An 18,580-nucleotide genomic window follows, 5' to 3' on the forward strand; every position below is an offset into this window, starting at 1 on the left:
GAGAGAAGTGTCATCGATGCTGTACGAGTTTTTGTATGTTTTTGTTAGTGTGTCAACAAAATTTGAAGATTATTCTGAATTTCAAATTTATTAGAAAATTTAAAATTTAAAAATTTTTCAAAAATCATCCCTTATGTCCGCTTCTTGTTGAAAAAACTACACACAGAAAAAGAAAATTCAGACACTCCGGGTATGTGTAAAATTCGTTGGAAAAGTGGAATATACTTCATTGACGTATATGATACATGGACAATGTTTTCTATACGTAAGACACGTTGAAAACGTGTTTACGTATTTCGATTATCAGATTTGAATAACTTACGAGTGGGACGGAAGTAAAACGCACATTACGTATGTTCAACGTATATAGTGGATAGTCTTTTACATTGAATTTGGATCATATTTATATTTCTTAACACTAAGAAGATAAACGACAAAAAAAAATATTTTTTACGATTCAACAATAAGAAATGTCAACCAACACAATTGTAGTGCAACATTAGAAAGATCGAGAGGTCCCCGGTTCAATTCCCAAAGAAGTCAATTTTTAATTTAAAGTATTTGTTACCAATAACTGCTAAAATGTACAATAACTACTATAAACTGGATAATAAACTGGTAAATCGTAGGTAAATTCAATAAAATTCATATTTTTAAATCTCTGTCACAGTAAAATACGTCTCGCGCGTATTATATTCAAGCCCACTGTTGAACTATCTTACCACAGGGGGCACGAATGATACACGCGTAGCACGTAAGAAATTTCGCTCAGTGTATTGTTTACTCTTGTAATGATGGCGGAAAATCGACCCTGAGTTTGCCTCTGTTGGATTTTGTTTTGTTTTTCCTAAGCAAAAGAGAATAGAATATTATTTTCGAAGATATTTCGGAAAACCTGGAAAAACTATTGGAAAAATGGAATTTTCAGATTTTTTCCACTCTAAAAGTTTGGATCTTTAATCTTTCATTTGAGATTTGAGCCCAACATTGTATGATTTGCAGTCGTGGCTCTAAAGATCACAGAAAATACCTCCGCCAATCAATCTTCGAGGGGATAAACAGCGGGGTTGGTTGACTTTGCTACAATTTTCACGTCAACAAACTGATTTTTCTCACATGAAACATTGGAGTGTAGTAATACAGCTTATAGTAGCAGTATATCGTATATCTGCAATACTTCCATAAAATCCCTAGCCTAGACTAAATAAAGTGGATAAACATTGTGAGTCCAAGGAGTTGATTTACTGGATACAATTATTTCGATTCTTGAATCAATTTTTATATATTCGTTAACCATTCACGGACGATAGATATTAATTAGCTAAATTCAACATCAAAGTGAGCATAAATCAAGCTTGGATATTTTGCATTTTCGAATCGTCTTGGATTATGCCATTGAAAAGCGAAATTGGCCGGATCACAATGAAATTGGACAGGCATTTATCAGAAGCGAAGATGGGATTTTCCGGCCGATGGTCGTTTCAAGGATTCCTTGCACATTAAACATTTTCCGAGGGGTAACCGACTCGGTTAATTGACTACACACCCTTAAAGGAATTGCCGGAGTATCCGGTAAATAATTGTAATTTTCCCTCAATACGACTTTCATGTGCACTAGAACCATAAACAATCATGAAAGTCGACTAACATTTTCTTATAAAATTTTCTACTTGTGCATGTATTTCTTGTGCTGTAACTTTCTTATTTCAGGGGGGTCGGAAAAATCTGTGTTCACTCAATTTGAAAGTTGATTTGTGAATAATCCGACGACTTTCATGTCACTTACAGGAAAGTCACCTAAAGCAGCTAAATCTGCACTAGAACCATAAATAATCATGTCTCTAATGTTATCTCCTTTTCTGAAATTATTTTCTCAACTTTTTTATTTGTTTTATATCCAGCACCCATTGTTTATCTTTCTATGGCAAACCAAACCTAATACAATTTATTGAAGGGCAAATTCAGTTGCCGTCTATAATTTGGTTCTGTAAATTTAAATTGAGCTCATGGATGAAACTGAACAGAACTAAAAAAAATGTGGTCAGCCTAAATATTCGTGATGGCACAAATATTTGTATTACAACGAAAAACTGAACGAATTTCAATAAATTTTGTGATAGCCCAGATAATTTGTGACAGCACAAAAATTGGAAACACAAAAATTGACACTATATTAAACGGGGTAGTATCCGGGGTAGTATCCGGGAAGCTGCAACATAGCTCTTCCAAATTTCAGTTTCGCCGAAAGCGTTTCAAAATAATCTGTTCACTGCAAAACGCTCCTTTAACTTTGACTTTAGTCTCTATTTGACAACTATATTTACCAACTATTTCCTACAAAAAAATATGTCGCAATGGAATTGAATAATAAAGGAAAATGTCGTGGAATTATTTCGAAAATTCGTGGAATTGTAGAAATTAATTGGAATTATAGGAATTGAATGTCGAATCCGGCAAGTATAGGTGTTAATCCGGTAATTGAAGTAATAAAAGGAATTGAAAGCAATTAAAAGGAATTAGTAATTGATTTGCCACCATTTCGGCCAGTCGGTTACCCCTCGACATTTTCAAAACTGGTAGAGAAGAAATGGGTAGGTTAATTTACCACGAAGATATCAAGATGAATTTTCAAGAATATTTGTGGTGCCCTATCAAAACTTTTAACATTGACCGTGTTGGTTAAATTTCAATTTCTACAGCAAATAAAGTCAAAAAAAATGTTATTATCGAATCTCTTACTTCATTATTTTTAACATATACGTTTTGAACGACCGTACTAGAGCCAATCGTTTAATTTTGTCGTCGCTAGCTATCTCCAACAGATGATAGAAAGTTCTTCACAAATGCAGCTTCTACCTCATGGAAGAATACAAATTTGTTTCCAATATTTATTTTATTTAAATTTACTTCTACGATATTGAAATGACTGAAACTCATCCATTTTCATACAATAGATCCAAAATCATTCGACCATACATCTAATCATAATATCACAAATCATTATACTCGTTTTAATTTGAAAAATTCTTTTTCCATTTTTTTTTTGTTAAATAAATTATTGGAGGGTGTTAGATTGTTACAAAAAGAATAATTTGAAACCCTGTGTTAAACAAATTGCTGTATCAGTTGTTCTATGAAATTTACCATTAATCATTTACATTTTAAAAACGAACTATATGTGATGCGAGTATCAACTGCTATAACATCTTTTTTTTTCGAAAACACAGAAAAAGAAAGAATTGAATTTAGTGATGAAGTATGGAGGAATTTAAAAGCGTAGCAATATGTCAAATGTGAGAAAGTTGAATTTCGGTTCGTTAAAAATTTAAAAGTGTAATGATATGGTTGGGGTCATTTGGATGTGTTACTGAAAAGCTTTGAAGAAAATTTATAATAATATTAGGAAGGATATTGTGCAGTCCGTGTAAATATAAAAAAATTACAAATTTGTCTTTGTTCCATATAATTTGTTTCCTTCAAAAATACTACCAGTGGACCTTCTTGTGAATTTCATACTTCAATACGTTTTTAAAGCTATTTTATAAGAACAGAGGGATTACTTCTTTTGGAGAACATCATGGGAGTATGTTATTTTAAAGAAGAAAGAGTATGTATTGCCATATCATTAAATCTGTTCAATTGGTTAAGTATCCCAAAAATTGTATTTTACATAACTTGGTGTAAAAAAGATGTGTACAAAAGATGAAAAATAGAGTTTTCTTTGTGATTTTTGTTGATCCGAGGCGGAGCCGAGGTCAATAAACAAAAAATCTTTACATGATGTATGCGTCGAAATCTGAACTTTTCATGTTTCAAACACAATTTTCGACGCTCTAAGCATGTGAAATCAATTACATAACTCGGAATAAAAATTGGAAAACTCGTTTATTGATCTGGGCTACGCCTAAGATCAATAAAATTCACACAGTGTATTTCGTACTTTGTAGATGTTTATGCAGCAACTACTGAAAGTAATTAGAGTTTGTATTAAAAAAGATCAAACTAAGTGTATTTGTAAAATTTTGTAAAAACTGTGTATGCGGGTGCTAGATAGCTGCCTGTCGTCGTTTTTCTTGTGACTTTGTGAGTTTACCCCAATGGGATTCGATATAACTGGAATTAACGCTGAAGTAAAATGCGTCCATCTATTAACTAAGAAAGCTCTGAAAAGGACTCAATCTAGTTTTTTACATACAAATATGAGGAAATACATGAACTCGTACTTGTTCTTGTTGTCTTCACTACAGCAAACAAGCACATTTTTGACTCTTTGTAGATTTTCCAGGATTCTAATAAATAATCCCTTGCGGTTATATTATCTCCTGTGGTAAAATAAGTTTACAAACCGAAAAGAAATCAACACCGATGATGGTTCGATATTGAATGCATGATGGTTCAACATTTTGAACGCCGACTTCTTATCTTATATGTCTGTAGCCTCGTCTCCTTGCATGTGACTTCTTTCTTTTAAGAAAAACTTTCATGTGATCCCAGACGTAGAACTTAACAGTTTTATGATGGCAATAAAGTACCAGTACTATAAAAAAAAATGAAAGACATCGTCATAAATATCCTGTTAAAATATTTAAGAAGTCAAGTTTGTTTAGCATGGCAGCATGGCAGAGTATACAATATTTTGTATTCATTTCGAATGTTTATGTGTTTATGATTAGCGCGTATTAAGCATACTCCCAATGCTATAACATCTAGAACGAGAGCGTGAAAATATTAATTGTGTAAAATATGTTATCGGTTAAGAAGTTTCATTCATGGAACAATTGAATTATTGTCGACACATTAGCAGCGTAATTGTATAACTAATAAGGAAGTCGATTTTATAGGTATTTCCGCAATAAATTTTGCACTTTGCATTTGCAGAAAACAAAAAAAACAAAATCTACTTTCGATATCTGATTTGAATATATATAATGAACAGAGGCTAACCTATTGATTAAAATGGATCACATAATTCGAATCGAGTCGGATATTTTACACAGGAAAATCGTTAACTAAAACGATTTTTTTTTCTTTTTGGAAAATATCATCGAGAGAAAATGTTAAACGTAATTTTACAATGCAGACAATTAAAACTGTTTGCTGGTCTTCCGAATTGGTACACCTAGTTTGCTGGACCATTTAATTATTTTTATTTTGGAATGTTACATGTAAATGATTTTTGACAAAAGTGAGTGTGAAGAGAAAAAATACAATTAAATTGTTTGAAAAAATGCTGATGATTTTTGGAACGGAAATTAGAAATTTTTGGTAGATAAATCGCATCAATTGTCAGATATAAATATATATAATTGTAGGACGTGACGATGGATTCAATTTCACAACAACCAAATGTTGGTGAAATGATTTGAATATTCCAATAAAATTGAGGGCCTCATCTTGAAATTGTAAACTGCCTCGTTATGCATAACTGGATTCAGCTTCACGCTAAAGATCTAGTAGAGATACTTAAGTAAACAGAAATTCAACTTGCAATTGCACTCTAGTTTTAATTTCTTTTAACAACGTGAGTTCTGAGGAGAAATTTTTTTGAATTTTCGAGCAAATTAACTTACATTTTTCCTTAGCTTTGATTGCTTTGTTTCACAGGGTCTTTCGTTTGGAGCAGTCTAGCTCCATTGTGACTTTATGAGATATTTTCACGAAATCTGAACCGATTTCGATAAGCGTTTTTCCCACGAAAGCCATTGATAATTCGGGAAGACGTGATGAGGTCGGTAGCCCAAAATGTGGCGAGTCAGAAATGTTGAGACAATCAACTTGACTCACCCAACTTATCTGATCGACCTGAAACTATCTTTTTTATCATGAAGTTTATTGTTTTTCTTGCAAAATCAAGCTTTGTAAGATAACCTAAAGCTGCTGCATGTGGCTTCAGGACAAAAATAGTTCCTACGGACCTCTGAAATGTTTAGTGATCGTGGATTTCCTTTGATTTTTTAAAAGATTTTCAAAGATTTCTACCAATTTTCAAGGGTTTTGTGTTTGAGATTAAGGATTATTTTAAGGATCGGATTTTCTTCGACTTTGATGGATTCAAGTATTATAACAAGAAGCGCGGGACACAGCGCAATTGAATCAATAGTTAACGGGCTGGGTCAAATTAAAACTCTTTCTTTACTTAAAAAAAAGAGTTTTAATTTGACTCAGCCCGTTAACTACTCTTTTAATTACTAAAACAAAAATCATGAAAGCACACAGGCTGCAAGGAATAATTGTTATTCACCATTAACATTATAATTGAACCATTTGTTGAACACATTTTAACATCCGAATGCCATCGACGAATAGAAATATTCTAAGAGTGTTTGATATCGTATCTCTTGATCCTTGAGGAGAACAATCAATCTGTTGAAAATATTTTAAAAGAAGTAATAGATTTAGAAATCATAGAGGTGATATGCCTGTTCTGACAATTTTGCAGTGTTTCTCTTATTTTTAATGTTGAACATTGAAAGGGTGAAAATGACATATTTATGAACTCTTATCACAAACATTACCAGTCCGTTCAAAGCCATAAAATGGAACGATAAATATATCCAATCCGATTCCGGTAACAATGAATCAATTGACCTATGAAGTGTATTTGGCTCACGTTTCGACGTCGATGGTCAAATATCGACCTATGGAATATTTCAAAAGATCTCTTGGTCATTCACAAATAGAAAAAAAAATGACCAACTCATTCGCGTGCACCAAAATTAATTCTCTTTTCGATTAGTTCATGATTAATAAAAAAAAATTAATTTTCCAAAATTGTTTCAAATCCACAATTTATGGTCAATCATCAATTTAGGCTCCGATTAAATGTGGACAGTCACTTACATTAAATGGATGTGACATACATAGTGTGTTAGCTTCGAAAGAAATATATTTTTGGTCGTCTTTAATCAATGAAATTACACAAAAATACACAACCAATACACCAAAAGGAACCTAATGACCCAATCATGTTCAATATTGTTCTCTGGACAAAAAAAAAACTTTTTATTATCGCCGTCATTTATGATTGCCCAAAAATAAAATCGAAAAAATTTCCTTAATGGCATAATTCTAGTTATGTATGTATAGTTAACGGATGTAATTACTACCACATTTTTTTGTCGAAAGACAAAGGCGAATAAAAAACATGAAAATTGAAAACAGTAGCTCGTGATGGGCGGGTTCAACTTAAAAAAAGTCCGTACATACAATTATACAGTAAAGAAAGGCGGTCTTAGCTACAGCATTAAAAAAAACAATTCTCCATATTTCGAACAAAATGAAAAAAATAATCGTATACTCGTCGTTCTCGTTGTGTTTCGTTGAAAATGTTCAAAAAATAGTTGAACGAAATATATACGAAAACTTACCAAAAAAACAAACTGTTGAACCTTCATAATAATAGTTGGGGCGGTATAATGTTGCCTATTTTCAGATGGATTTGAATGTATTTGTGTAGAATTAAAGTTGATGGATCGATTGGAAACACTTTAAGTCAGTTACCATAGTGCCTTAGGTGAGATCGGTCGATCATTTGAAAATAAATCTCGTTTTTCAATTTTTTTATTTAAATTATTTTTGTTGGTTTGGATTTGATCATCAGAAAAAAGGGTCCATCAGATCAGATCTTTGACGCAGATTTTCTACGATTTGTTAATGTTCACAAAGTTAATAAATCGGTTACTAAGAAAAAGGAAAAGTTAAGTGCGACTTAAGGACTCTTACATTTTCATACCTTAGTCATTTTGAGACTTGGCAATCAAAGGTTTTGATAAGTTTTCTGTGTGCATATTGTGAAATTTGTTTTAAACTTGATGTTTAATCAAATATGACTGTAACCAATTTGGGAACAATGCATCGTCCTTGTTTTAGTGGATATGCTTTTCAAGGTAAGGTTAGTTATAGAGAAACGCATTTTGATCATTGTGTGCTGACTGTGGACATTTTGATCATCGTGTGCCGATAAATTAAGAATTTCCTTTTGTCCGTTCCTTTTTTGGCGATCTCTTAAATTTTTTTGAAAGAAGCTGAGCAATAATGACTGAGGATAAGCTTTTACTTTACTAGTGAGGTAATATGGCCCTCACTAGAGAAGACCCTTTCCTCCGCTCGTAAAGTAAAGCGCCATACTTTACACGTGAAATAATTTGATATCTCGTATCACTATGGGTAAAAGTACCTCGGGCTGAAGCCCTCGGATAGTTTTACTCATCTGGATACGAGATACGAAATTACTTCACTGGTATAGTAATGTACTATTATCACCTTTAGAATTAAAAGACCTAGCTACGAATCGTTTTTTTTTTTAAGATTTTAATTTAAGATTTAATTTTTAATTTAAGATTTGAATTTAAATTTCTTCCATTTTATTCGACCATGAATTCGCAAAAATTCAACTCATTCGATCCAATTTCATTCAATTAAAATCACTCCCATCATCATACACTGTTACTCAATAGACTATAGTAACTTATGTGTTGCCATGATCACCAACAAAATCTGTTACTTCATTTGTTTCTAGTATCATCTAGTGTTGAATACAAAATCTTTTATTTCATTCGGTTTAATATACATTTCCCTATATAAGACAATGTTAACTGGATGTCATCGATTATTTTTGCCACTGCTGTCAATAACAGATGTTTCTGAACGATCATTAATTAACAGAATTTCGGCTGTAAGTGTACAAGCCATTGGGTTTTTGTGCACTACACGGTTTTCTAACATCGAAAAATATCAATGATTAATCATACTTGAGTAAGTGGCATATTGGAAATTTTGCTAGTTGAGGGCATGGTGGTTCTTACAACGATATTGATGCGAAAATTGATTCTCATTATAATGATCAGTCGTTACTCATTTGTCTCATCAACCATGTATGTAAACATTTGTTTAATTCGAGCAATTCCGTCTGCACTGCCATCGAACTTTGATCTCTGCTTTCTCTGATTTCTCGCCTGAAACGGCACGGTGTTGCAAAAATATCTGACATAAATCTCATCCGACGATTATCTGATATGATCCATTATAGGATTACACAGCGATTTGAGGAACTGTCAACGTCTGAGACAATTGTTTTTTTTTTTCACGAGAAAATCTATCTTGTCGAAGATTTTGTGTTTGTTCCAAGTTTGTTTTCTCAGAAACATACCAAGTGCCCCAGAAGCTGCCACGAGGCGATCTATTTGCTTGGGTCACTGATTGATTTAATAGAAAGGAGTGGAAGCAGACAAATCTAAACTGTAATTCGAAGCACAATCACATTTAAAAAAAAATATTGTTTCGAATAGAACTTTTGTTTTACGAAGTGGGAGAAGGCTCGCTGTAGACTCTTCCCTGATTGTTTCCATAGATATGTAGTGTATACCATTAACATCGGGAGGTGAAGCAAACCATACACTGGGTAACAAGGAGCAATATTATTGTTGGTATCTAGCTTCCTATTTTCTTATTCCATTCTTCCTTCTGTTTGTTTGACCTATAACCCACATATATTTGTACTATATACGTACCGGCCTCGAAGTACTAGATTTATGTGAAGTGTGTCGATTTACCAGCTGTTGTAATTAATTACCAAATTTAACTCTTCAAAGTCTTACAGAAATAAGTAACTGTGGGTGAAAAATGTGGAATTTCTTAAAAAGGAAAAACTTAATTTTGTGCTACTTAGGATTTAGACTGGAAACTTTTTCCATAAAAAATTGCACACTCCAATAACGGTAAATTCAGCACGACTTTTTTGAAGCATTTCTAGGTCGTAAGGTCTAATTTCGATATAGAGACATGTTATGTGTTAACAACCCCTTTCATTTTTTTTCTTTCCACATAGTTCCAGCACCGAAATGTTCAACACACATTCCTCACTTCTTTAAAAAAAAACATTTCATGGTGCTCAGTAGTTACAAATGACTTTTTTATAACTTCCAGAAAGTTTTCAGAAGGTCCATTATTCCAAATGTTCTACCTGATTTTATTGCTCAAAATATTTATTGGGCATGCATGGACGTTTATTGCACATTATTTGAACCGTAGAGTGCACACAATGTAACATGACTTTTTCTGTTAATGAAAAAATTGCATTTTAATTTCAATATTTTACTGTGCAACCATCAGAGTCAATAGTGACAACAACATTGATGGCTTCGGTTTAAAGGGACGAAATTATATGAAACACAGCGTGGTATCACTTTAAATTCATTCGTGTCATATAAAGTCATAATAATATAGTGATCCCTTAGCGTTGCCATGAGCAGATTTGTTTCTGTTCAAATCTCTAGAACTGGTAATAGAATTTCTACGATGAGTGAACCTATTTTTTTAGCAGTTTGATCTTCTGCAAGTTACAGATCGTTCATTAGGAACAATGAATTATATAAGAAGCGATTATGAACTATATTATATAGTCATCTGTTGCCGACAAAGACGATAAAAATAAGTTCTCACTATTGTTCTACTATAAATAGCAAAACATGCTCAACGTACTATTAAAGTAAAAGATTTCTCATCAAACTTATCAATACTTTCAGCAAAAGAAGTAGCAGATTTAATGGGCTTTTTGTCGCCCTATTGATATATTATGAGTGGTAATGCTAGACGCAGTACTATGGACTCTGTTAAGTTTTCTTTTCAATATTACAGCTGGCTGACTTTGTAATAAGTGACTCAGTTTGTTTCCGCTGATCCATTCATACAAACGTCGCAGTCGCCGGCTCTACATTCAAACTTAAAGGGCTTTACTTTTCTAAATTATAAAAACTTACAGACTCTTTAACCCACAACCTCTGTTTGGGTTATTCAAACACTCAATGATAAAATGAAATTTCAGTTGCATATTCCTATAAGAAGAGCTACTAGTTCAATAGTAACAGCCACAATAACTTCCCGAATCGATTCTAAACCACTCACATCATAAAATATTTGTTACAGGTGATATGTCTGCAGGTCAAGGAAGATTAAATCAATTAGGAGGAATGTTCATCAATGGGCGACCATTGCCGAATAGCATAAGACTAAGAATTGTCGAAATGGCTGCTTCTGGTATACGGCCGTGTGTGATTTCGAGACAACTGCGTGTTAGTCATGGATGCGTCTCGAAAATTTTGAACAGATATCAGGTGAGGCGAAAAATCATTTTTATTTTGTAAAATGCTAAATATTCTATCGGACTTTCATTATAACATTGAGTCCATCAATTTTCCTCGTTTTTTTGTCGTTAATGAAACTGGGTGCAAAGGTTCACTTATTCAACGAGATTTTAAAATCCGCAAAGAACTGTTTTTAGTCAAATATTCTGAAAATTTTCGGTCACTTTTTGGTGGCTCTAAACTTCACGACAGGGGCGCCGACTTGTGTTCTGGTTGTTGGGTGCGAGATCTCTGTACAGTGATTTTCACGATAGCGAATCTAGCAACTTAATTTAATATCAAGAGAAAGTGCAAGACCTGGTTCTCAGTGATTTGTAAATCTAACAGAGAAATATGTATTCTCCCATCGTAGTAATAATATAGTCGAGAAATGTAAAGCTAAGAACAAACTATAACCAAAGGGCGCATGAGTGCGTAGAGAGGTTTTCCTTTAAGAAATTGCCTGTCTAAACCGAACCAAAAACTCAAGTTTTCCAGCAGAACGTCATAAAATAAGGCTACATTCGTCCAAATAGATAGGGTTCGCCAAAAAACTAAAATGAAGTGATCGTATTGCAATCAAGATTGAGTCAATAATGTCTAAGTCGTACTTGTAGAACATACTTCTTCATGAAAATATTACGGAATAACTACATTCACTTTCCTTTGGTTCAAGCCTTCTTTTGACAATCTAGCTTCATTTTATATAATATTTTGGTGGAAAATTTGAGTTGAAATTTCCGGTTTTTCATCTCTATTCTGGACATGTATATCGACATTAGAGAAAAATTGCTCGTATGCATGTTTTCCATTTTTTATGCAACTGTCGTCTAATGGTCGGAGTGGTTCAGGTAAAGTAAAACTTGAATCGGAATCTCATTTACCTGATCTTAACAGGGTGGCTTCCGGTTAAAGAAAATGAAACTGACCTGAAAAAATCAGGTTGGCTCGAAAGTAGTTTCAGGTTGACTTCCATTTTGACAGCAAGTCAAAAAGTTAACATTTCAGGTTTCTGCTTATACTTACAAGTCGTACTCGTACCCAATCCAGGTCGCCCTCGCCCTGACCAAAAGTCCTGACATACTATTTCTTTTCCATGCTTGCTATGGGAACCGAAAGTAAAAATGTCAATTTTGAGGGGCGAAAGTAAACATTTTTCTACTTTCGGTTCCCATAGCAAGCATGAAAAACTCAATACGTCACATGGAAAAGTACTTTCGGACCTTTGTCCTTGTGACGTAAATGACTATTTCTACAAAGTATTCTTCATAGCCTTTGTCATGTTCCTCGTATGATTTTATTTTTAAACATATCGTCTGTAATATAGATGACTATTTCTGCACGTTTCTTCTCGGTTCTACATTAGGAAAGTGCTGAAGTGGAACACCAAGCTAAGACAAAACTAATACAAAAACTACAATTCAAGACAACTAACACAGAAACGTTATTATTATTGCTTGTGAAGGTCCGAAAAATGTCTGAAGGCTTTTTTGTTTCAATTCAGAAATAGTGGCAATAATGTTAGTTTATTTAATTAAGAAAAATATCAAATATCTGTTGGGTGCTACGCACCCAACGAATCTTGGTGTCGGGTGCTTGAGCACCCAACGCCACCTAGAAGTCGGCGCCCCTGCTTCACGAGGGTCAATTTTGAGTGAATAACTCTCAGAATGTGCACAGAACGTGTCACTCTCAGTTAAGAGTTTTTTTTTTGTAAGGAATGACACGAGGACTTGCGTCACATTTATCCTTTAGTGTGTTTGGTCTGACATCATTTGTTGTGGAAGTTTCAGTGCTTGTTGACAAACAAAAAAAATCAAAAGAAGAACTTATCATTGTAGTGCCGCCTTGGTGGCTTTTCAACTTCCAAATCTTGAAATTTTGTGAATAAGCGTTTTCCAGGAAAACGATGTTTTTAAAGGTCGTCTACCCGAAACTGAAATAATCTTTTTCCACCTACCAGCGGAATAATGGAATTTTAGGAACAAACCCCCTTCCTTCTCAGTAAGCCCGAAAGTCCCAGAGTGAGTTCAAAAGAAACCCTATAAATTTGAAAACAGTGATGGATCATGTAATTTTGGGAACCAGTCTGCCACACTTTGAGAGTTCCAAAAGTCCGGAAGGAAACCCAAAAAAGCTTCACATTCTAACTTTATTTGTCATGTTTGACCCTAATTTGGCTTGTAGTTCCTCACAATAGGGAGCTCTGCTGCCCTGCTCTTATTAATTCATGTGTTCTTTAGCGATTTCCCAATGTTATATAAAATAGTAGTATAGTGCAAAATACAAGCATTCATTATTTTTGTTAATTGATAGTCCTGCTTGAAACGGAAGTTTTTTTAATTAGAAATTTTTGAATAAGATCTTGACAAGGAGGTTTCCTAGACTTTAAATTTTTCTTTAGCCTTTTAATTTCGGAAGGACTTGTTATGAATTTAGTTAATCGTTGGATGAAAATCGTTAATAAAATAAAATTGTGTTTATTGAAACATTAAAATTCCCATGCGGCAAAGTGCCCATTATCGAAATTTATATATTGATCAGTGACTGATTAGTCCAGACGCTTGTGTCATCCTGTGGGATTCGAGGTTTTAAGATTTTTTGTGAATTACGGGTTGCTAGACCAGTCTTCTCTAGATGAAATAAAATCGTTTCAAATTTGTTCTCGAAACAAAAAGTTGGAGTGGTAGAGTCAAACGGGAGTTCGAAGTATGGTGACTCTTCCACCACTGTTTTCCAGAATGCTGCGTGACCAAAATTGGTCTCGTGGAGGAGAGATGAGTGGTGCACGATAACTTGAGTAAATCTCAACGGATTTTCAAAAACTTTTTTTTATTCGATGAAGTATCGAAATCTTCAGGTCAAGTTTGAAAATAGGTGGAACCATCTGGGAGTAGTTCTCAGAAGAAGCCGTTACAACTCTTTGTTAAGATGAGAAATATAGTAATTCACAACCGATTTAGAAAAAATGTTTGGAGGAGAATGGAATTACTGAGGTTAGGTTCCAAGGTAGATTATGTTGGTCTAACGATCTACCTGCTGTTGCTAAATGAATTTTGTATCTATTCAATAGTATTTTGCCTCGTTACAAAAACGAATAAACAGAACAAAAATTAATGAGTTTAAGTTTAATTGAAGACATACTCCATTTTTTAAATGAAAAAATTACGATTTCTTTGAAAATTTCTGAATTTTTCTGTCGAAATTGAGTCTCCAGATAAATTTATTTTTTTAATTGCTGCTGTTGATGTATCTAATGCGATAAAAAAGGTTCCCTCAAGTTGTCCGTTTAATTAAATATTTTTTTTTTCGCTAAAATTGAGAAAACGGCAAAAAATAGTTCAAATTTCGTAGGTTTTCACATTTTTGACTCGTCTGTCCCATATAGAAAAATTTTTATGCATTGTTTCGGATGTGTTGACGTTAGTACTACAATTTTCTGTCATTTTCCGGCTCATTTCAAATTTAAATCGAAAATCGAAAGGAAACCGGTGCAAGAAAAATCCGATTGTGTATTAACCTCACTTTTTGCTCAATATCTCGGGTAATTTTTTTTTATCACTTTCGGAACTTTTTTGGCTGTAGTTACCTGTCGAATGAGCCTACTTACACGAAATCCGGTCGTAAGACACCGGCCAAAAATGACTTCAAAGTTAGCGGTTTTTTGTGTAGTGTCTACGGAAAATGACCATATTTCCGCCATTTTGTTTTTCCAAAAAAAAAGTTCTTCCATAAAACTTAGGTAATTAATGTACCTTTCTAACAAAAAAAAGAAATCCGAACCAAGTCACTTCTATCTCGAGTTATAGCGATTCTTAGTTTTACACTAAAGCGGTAATTTTACCGGTAATACCGGTTCATCGACCTCAAGAAAAAAATTTAGTTCTAAGACTTTTGATACTCTATCAGAATCCATTCACAAAAAATCTTAAAACACAAGACACAAGCGTCTGGACTAGAGTTTTCAAGATTTTAATTCTAAAATTCTTAAAAATTAATTTAAGAATTTTTGAGAATTAGTCCTTCAACTTAAAAAAATAATATCAAAAACACCGAAAATTACAAAAGTTCCTAAAAAAGATATTAGAAATCAACCTTCAACCAGAATCTTAAACAAACAAGAACATAAGATTAATGCCCCAGCGCCGGCTCACATTTAGTTCGTACAAATGTATAATGAAAGACAAAGAGAAATCCAAATAACGATCTCGCAGACATTTTAACTCATGAATGAATAATTTCAATTTCCAGGAAACCGGATCAATTAGACCAGGCGTAATTGGCGGTTCCAAGCCTCGTGTGGCAACACCGGAAGTAGAGTCACGCATTGAGGAATACAAGCGCGAAAATCCAGGTATATTTTCATGGGAAATTCGCGATCGTCTAGTCAAAGAGGGCATTTGTGATCGTTCGTCTGCTCCATCGGTTTCAGCAATTTCAAGATTATTACGTGGCCGTGATGGTGATGACGACAAAAAGTCTGGTAAATTTTTAATATCAACATCCACCTGTAATAACCCAAAAAAAAAACCAAAACTCTTCACACACAAAACATTGTCCGAGAAACGAAAAAAAAAACTGAGTAGAAACAATAATGTAGCCGCCTTACATTAATAATGTTATGAGTTCACGATGCCCCCGAAAAATTTCAAATTCAACAAAACGAAAACCTTTGCTGTGTTTTTTTTTGTTACTTCTAGAAAATCATGTAATGATTATTAATGATGATTTTATGGACTTCAAAATTTCATAATTCATGACATGTTATATGCGTATAGAAGAAACGGAAATATTTTAATAAATGACTAGGGAGTTCACCTAATTTAGTTAACTAATTACCAACTGGAAACGAACTAAAAAAATATTCATCAGTGTCAGCCTAATTATACGTTTTAATCAATGGGCCATTTTTTCTCTCTCGTCTTTTCTAGATTCATTGAAAAACGAATCCGATGGCGAACTCTCCGACTGCGACAGTGAACCTGGCATTGCATTGAAACGGAAACAGCGGCGTTCGCGTACAACCTTTACAGCCGTTCAGCTGGACGAACTGGAGCGTGCCTTTGAGCGGACACAGTATCCGGACATTTACACGCGTGAAGAATTGGCTCAGCGAACCAAACTAACCGAGGCTAGAATTCAAGTTTGGTTCAGTAATCGAAGAGCACGACTGCGAAAACAACAAAACTCCGGACCGAATTCGATGTACAATGGTGCGGTTCAGTATCCCATAAATGGGCCGCCCAATTACTCTGTAATGGGTCAACCAATGTCTGAACCATCCAACTATTCACCGCAACCCCATCAAAGTACATTTCACCCATTAATTGATTTGAACAGTTGGATCATTAAATCTGATTTATTTCCAGTTCACGACTTCTATCCATCGCATATACATCAAAGCCATATTCCGACATCGCATGGTCACACAACTCCACCCCATCAGATTCACAATCCGACACCCAGTTACCCAAATCACTCCAGCATGACAAGTTTGAATTCATCATCACCATACCATTTGACGAATACCATACCATCCACAATTGCTACTGAATCGCATCAGTTGATTGGTCGCGGAGACAGTCCTACTGATCATTACACAAGTCCCATTCAACTACCACCAACGCCAACCAGTCTGATAACCATTGCCGGTCCGAATAGTGGAAACAGTAATAGCAACGACGGATGCACACCAGCCGAGGAAAATGTCTCGATGCCGAGTCATTTGTCGCACACCAACAACAATCTGTATTCACCGTGGAACAACTCATCAAGTCGACCATTACAACCGATTTCACCTTCGGATGTGCAATCAGCACCCAACAATCAATTGCATCACATTACTTCTGGTTTGTTACATCATCAACCCACGTATGTGCAGCAAAATTTGGCACCGTTTCCAACACACGCACCGACAAAGAATTTCATGCCTCAACAGTACTACTGGCCCTACTAGAAAATCCGATTTAACGCACGATCAATCTGGATGAAGATGAAGAATACCATCATCTGTTTTCGGCACCGACGACACCAATAGAGTGAGCAGCTCTGGTGATTGTGGTTCTATATAGCAAAATGCACGTTGAAACGAATGAAGTAACAGATTTTGTATCAACAGATCAAACGAGCTACAAGATTCGACACGATTATAAATACTAGTGATATGCTTGCCGTCCGTGAAATGTTAATGATGACTTTCCGACGGATAATGTCGAATGAAGTGTTATACGATGATAGAATACCGTTCTGTGAATGATAACCGTTTGGAACAAAAATTTTTGTTTCATTTTTATTTTCACTCAATGAAACTGTTATTTGTAATGGGAGACTATGTAAATTGTATAAGAATTTCCTACTAAGTGATTTCTCCATCAGTTTTAATTTTAATTAAGTGATTTTCGTCCAGTTTTTAGATTCTAAGAAATTTTAATCGATTCATGAAAATAATAAAAAAAAAATAAAACAAAAAACATCGAGCGAACGTTCACTTTGATCGAAAACTAACATACGTGAAGTCGAGAGTGAAGTATATTTTCGGATGGAGATGTTTTTGCTAAATTACTGCAAGACCGCAATTAATCTAAAAATTTTTAAAAAAAATGCTTCATTCAGTGAAGCACTGAGTGCTTGTCTGAGTAATTGAATATAACTGTAACTGTCGCCAACAGAAGACTAGAGCAGTAGTGAATAGTAGGAACGGAAATCTAGATTAATTGTAAAAATAGAAGACAACACACCACGTCAACGGGCCTTAGCTGACTGAATAAATGGCAATACAAGACATTGTAACACTTTGTAAGTACAACAGAAGAATGAGAGATGTTGCTCGTAGATAATATCTCAGCCGCAAACCAATGAACCAATTCAATCAGACATATTTGTAATTGTGAACAAATCTGATTGACGGAATCATAGTGTTGCGGTTGAAATTTACGAACTAGCAACTCAATAACTCAGTGCGAGTCGTTGGTATTTTGAGTTGGTATTTTGAACGGTTTATTCGCAAAAGATAAACCAGTTGTTTAACCAGGCCAGGTTAACCGATTCGGTGCAGTTATTCGTCGACATTCACTAGCGAATTTTTGACAGTCTTACCAAGACTACCCATATGACAGATGTATGTAGAGGAGATAGATAGATAGTGAACTTTGACATGCGTCCCTTAACGAAAAACAATCGTTGTACGCACCCTTATAGGTTTCTTCCATCGTACGGTATAAACGAATTTTGACAGGCCGAAAACAACCGACACAGAAGCAAACATAACCGCAACTTAAACAAATTGGTTCGTTAAAACTTCAAAGTGAGGCTGTGTTGGCTTCTCTGTGGATGACGATTGACATTTTGAACGGCCTTGGAAGAAACCTATTACTGAGACAAAATTAATTTTATACATACGAACCACTTTTTTCATGCTTCGGGCCCGAAAATTAGGGCCTTGCATGAATCACTACGTACAT

The 18,580-nt window shown here is 34.4% G+C and overlaps 1 protein-coding gene across 3 annotated transcripts; it reads left to right on the forward strand.

Moving 5' to 3' along the window:
- Positions 1–7,541: 7,541 nt before the first annotated feature.
- On the forward strand, positions 7,542–17,542 carry LOC119085366 (segmentation protein paired-like). Of its 3 annotated transcripts, none has more exons than XM_037195746.1 (5): positions 7,542–7,886; positions 10,924–11,111; positions 15,372–15,603; positions 16,052–16,429; positions 16,490–17,542. In XM_037195746.1, exons 1-5 carry the CDS (start codon positions 7,826–7,828, stop codon positions 17,074–17,076), a joined length of 1,446 nt encoding a protein of 481 aa, XP_037051641.1. In that variant the 5' UTR covers positions 7,542–7,825; the 3' UTR covers positions 17,077–17,542. The 3 variants fall into 3 exon arrangements, with proteins under 3 accessions (XP_037051641.1, XP_037051643.1, XP_037051644.1); XM_037195748.1 differs by having other exon boundaries at positions 15,372–15,474; XM_037195749.1 differs by lacking the exon at positions 10,924–11,111.
- The last annotated feature ends 1,038 nt before the right edge of the window (positions 17,543–18,580 follow it).

This window comes from Bradysia coprophila, unplaced genomic scaffold (genome assembly GCF_014529535.1).
Source record: "Bradysia coprophila strain Holo2 unplaced genomic scaffold, BU_Bcop_v1 contig_94, whole genome shotgun sequence".
In the NCBI taxonomy this organism is placed as follows: domain Eukaryota; kingdom Metazoa; phylum Arthropoda; class Insecta; order Diptera; family Sciaridae; genus Bradysia; species Bradysia coprophila.